At 34.2% G+C, this 4,038-nt stretch overlaps 1 protein-coding gene across 4 annotated transcripts; it reads right to left on the minus strand.

The window, feature by feature from the left end:
- Positions 1-331: 331 nt before the first annotated feature.
- On the minus strand, positions 332-2,785 carry LOC116918315. Of its 4 annotated transcripts, XM_045171492.1 has the most exons (10): positions 2,385-2,785; positions 2,212-2,292; positions 2,029-2,142; positions 1,812-1,925; positions 1,629-1,742; positions 1,449-1,562; positions 1,289-1,387; positions 1,084-1,208; positions 666-1,008; positions 332-603 (listed from the first exon to the last, which is right to left on the minus strand). In XM_045171492.1, exons 1-8 carry the CDS (start codon positions 2,676-2,678, stop codon positions 1,119-1,121), a joined length of 1,020 nt encoding a protein of 339 aa, XP_045027427.1. In that variant the 5' UTR covers positions 2,679-2,785; the 3' UTR covers positions 332-603; positions 666-1,008; positions 1,084-1,118. The 4 variants fall into 4 exon arrangements, with proteins under 4 accessions (XP_045027427.1, XP_045027428.1, XP_045027426.1 ...); XM_045171493.1 differs by lacking the exon at positions 1,084-1,208 and having other exon boundaries at positions 666-1,040; XM_045171491.1 differs by having other exon boundaries at positions 666-1,208.
- Positions 2,786-4,038: the final 1,253 nt, after the last annotated feature.

The raw sequence follows: 4,038 nt of genomic DNA on the forward strand, positions 1-4,038 counted from the left end.
GGGTAGTAGTAGTAGATCTCAGAAGGTTTAATGTCCATATACGTATATTTCCATATACGTTTCTTCCCTGAATGACCAATCGTCCCCAAATTTTGTACAAAATTTGTCAAAATTTGATACGTGGTATAGTGGTTTTTCATTTGATTCTATTACAGTTTTAAAAAATTAATTTGCGTAATTGTTACCTAGCTGGTTGCCGAATCCTAGGCAGTGAATTCGCTTTTGTTTGCGTAACCTTACAACTGTCAATGCATTGCAGTCAGTGCAGAAGGCTGTATAACAGTCCCTAAACAGTAAATTTTTTCTTTAACAAAATGTTTTAAACAGTAGATTTTTATATATTTTTTTATATTGCAGTAGTAAACATGCTGCCAGAACGGAGACTATGGAGAAGAAAGTTACACAGCGGCGACAAGATACCTAATTTTTGATGCTATATCCACATGTATTATGGTGGTCATCTGAACAGGTATGTCCCCAAAGCCATTATTGTGCTGGTTCACCACCAAAAAAAGAATAAAAAATACAAAAAAACTAATTTGTTTTCTGTATCTTTGCTGGCCGATATCTTGGATTAGGGCAAGTATTTGCCATATGGCCCCTCTGTAAACACAAAAAAAAAATCAATTTTTTAAGAATAAAAATATAAAAAAACCTTAACTTACGTTATGGCAAATCCTGTGTTTGGCAACTTTGTCGACATGCCTAACTCTTTTCTTTTTTGATTAAATTTTATTTTTTTTTTGTATTCCCTCTGGATTGGGAATTTCAGATGGTGGAGCTGGACCTGGAGCTGGACCTAGAGCTGGTGAAGATGGAGCTGGACCTGGAGCTGGACCTGGAGACAGAGGTTGTTGGGGACGGTGAAGTTGGGGACGAAAAAGCTTGATGGCGTTTTGATTCCGTATGAAATCTTATGAGGACATATTGCAGTATTATATATGGTAGTGACTCTTCATACTTCATGGAATGTGATCTTCTAGATTTAGCTTGCAATTCAGCTTTCTCCTTCATAATAAAGGTATTGATGATTACTCTTCCTGTAAATTGTAAATTAGTTTTTTATAGTTGAATGCCAATTACTCTCTAATTCAAAACTAGTTTATTGGTCCAATAAACTATAGAAGTAGTATTAGAAGAATTTGAACTTTCTTGTGGGCTTCGTTCTGGGCTGATATTACGAGCAACATCCGAATCATATTGATACTCTTCAGACATGATTCAATATGAATTTACTCATTACTCATTACAGTCATTAGCTAAGAGTATAGAGTAAGACTCAACGCACGTTGAATGAAAAGCAGTTAGCAGACGAGACGATAGTGATACCCTTGGGAACGTATAAAGCATGTCCGAAGGAGTCCAAAGTTTTATCACTAGTAGTTGCCTAGTAGTTAAACACAATTATTAATAATTCTATCCTCTATGGTCCAAAAAAAAATGCTTACAGAGAGAAGAGACATATCTAAATCACCGGCGAGGGCGTTTGAATGAGGAGTGGATCTACCATTCTTATCAAAGTCATGACCGAAGGAGTTCACGGTTGTATCACCAGTAGTTGCCTAGTAGTGAAACACAATATTGAATTACTCAATGTTCCAGTAAACTGTAGGCCGAAAAATGCTTACAGATAGGAGGGACAACTGTAAATCACCACCGAGGTTGTTAGAATTAGAGGTGGATCTACCATTTTGATCTAAGTCATGACCAAAGGAGTCCAAAGTTATATCACTAGTAGTTCCCTAATAGTGAAACACAATAATTAATAATTTGATTTTCCACTAAACTTTAAGTAAATAAATTCTTCTTACAGAGAGAAGAGATAATTCTAAATCTCCTTGAAGGACGTTAGAATGAGAAGTTGATCTACCATTTTGATCCAAGTCATGACCGAAGGAGTCCAATGTTGTGTCACTTGTAGCTTCCTAATATTGAAACACAATAAATTGAAACTTGATATTCAACTTAACACAATCACAATGATTAATAACTTTTTATTTAACTACACTAAAAGGCAAACATGCTTACAGATAGAAGGGAGAAGTCGTAGCCCACATCACCACTAATTGAGTTAGAATTAGTGGATGTAGAATGTAAGTCACGAGCAAAAAAAGAGCTCCCTGTTTTATCACTTGAAGTTACCTAATTTTGAGAATAAATTGATTAATAACTAGATAATCAAGTTAACTAAAAGCAACCAGTAATCCAAACCTTAATGGAGGGTACACATTTCAATCGACCATTTCGGTTTGTTAATGGTGTCCTGTCCACATTTGTAGTTGTTGTACATGCCTATAAGAAAAATATTATTAATTGAAATTAGACACATCAAAACACATCATTTTTATTATATTAACAACTTTTAATTTCTTATGACAACTTGCCTTTGTGGAGTGATGTGTTGGTAATTGAAAAATGGTAGGAATAGCATTTTTAATAAGTTTTTTAGTATTCTCATTAACAAATTTCGCCTCGAAATGCAAGCTACAAATTCTCAAGTTATTGGTAACCTTAAAATATTTAGAAAAACCCGTGACAAAACTGTTGTCTGAGAATTCCTTGAGCCACGTTTCCACAACATTCTCATCTTTAGGCCACGAAAAAAAATGTAACTTAGATTTGTTTTCCACAAAGTTTGAACTATTGCAAAATCTTACACAGCACATACACTTTGGCATTGTATTAAAGGAAATAAAATTACATAAAAAAAAAGACTTAATTAGCCATGCCCAAATACGACCATATATGACGTTAGCTTAAGGCTTGCAAGGCAAACAGACTGACGATCAAACCGCGGAAAGATGACATGGAATGTGGAACTTTCTGAAGTAGTTTACGACCCTCTGGCTATGAAAAGTAGGGGATTGGAAGGGGTAGTTGCTGGGAACCATTCGGCAACAGGGAGATAGCGAGCTGATGGGCCGTTATTTCAGTAGGCCATGGTATAAAGAAACGAGAGAATTAGAAAATATTTATACTAAACAGCAATCAAAATAAGAATTTCTGCAATTAAAAAAATATTCGAAATTTTATTCGATTTGATACATTTTAGAATTACAACGAATAAGAATAACGAATACGAATAAGGAAAATTTTTATTCGACGAATAACGAATAAATATCCGAATTTTTGCGTTATTTTATTCGAAATTTTATTCGAAAGTTTTATTCGACAGAACACTGAAAAATGCTTTTTTTGTATATATTTCGCTGAGAATAACAATTGCATTTTAAGTTTATTTGCAATTTTTGTCTTCGTTGTTGTATAAATACAAAATGCTATGTTATTTTTTTTTGGTTTCCCTTTATTTAATATTTATATTGTATGTATAACGATTGACGAGAAGCAAAATTGCGCTTTCTGTTTATGAATACTTATAACCAGAGAGTTTCATTATTTCATAAGGGGCTCTTTCACGTCCAATCGATTAAAAATAAGAAAAGCTTCTGTCGATATGTGTTTATGACAATAAACTTGTCAAAAAAATGGTTGTGAAGTCAGCGTAGATATATGCGGAAATTGTAGAGGAAAGGAGGCAAAGGAAATAAGGATTATTTTACATGAATTGCCTTCAGATTTACAGTACCTACCAGAACTCTTTGGAAGCCTGAGAGAACCTTATGCAAATACGCTGTTTTTGTGGTTCTCCCAGTGCTACAATTTTCACCCAAATGGTACTATTTTTTGTACGTACGTTCTCATAAATAGTGAGAACGTCCCTAATTTTTCCAAGAATTATATTTTAATGGGAAGGATGGGTAAAAATTCGATGAAAAAGTCTTTAGAAAGCCGAGAGGACCTTATGCAAATGACGTCACTTTGGCTTTTTTAAAAAACAAAGAGCTAGGGCTACGAAGACGCAAAAGGGCTTAAAAAAAAGAGCTACGTTCTACCTGTAGCCTAATTTTCAGATTTTTTTTTTATTCAACGATTTTAGAGTAGGTTAAAAAACGAAAATATGGAAATCCCTTTTTTGCGGCATCAACCAGAGTTGCCGAATTCTTAGAAACCCTTTGTTTTTTCCTACAGTTTTACCAG

The sequence above is a fragment of the Daphnia magna genome, linkage group LG3, assembly GCF_020631705.1.
Source record: "Daphnia magna isolate NIES linkage group LG3, ASM2063170v1.1, whole genome shotgun sequence".
Taxonomy (NCBI): Eukaryota; Metazoa; Arthropoda; class Branchiopoda; order Diplostraca; family Daphniidae; genus Daphnia; species Daphnia magna.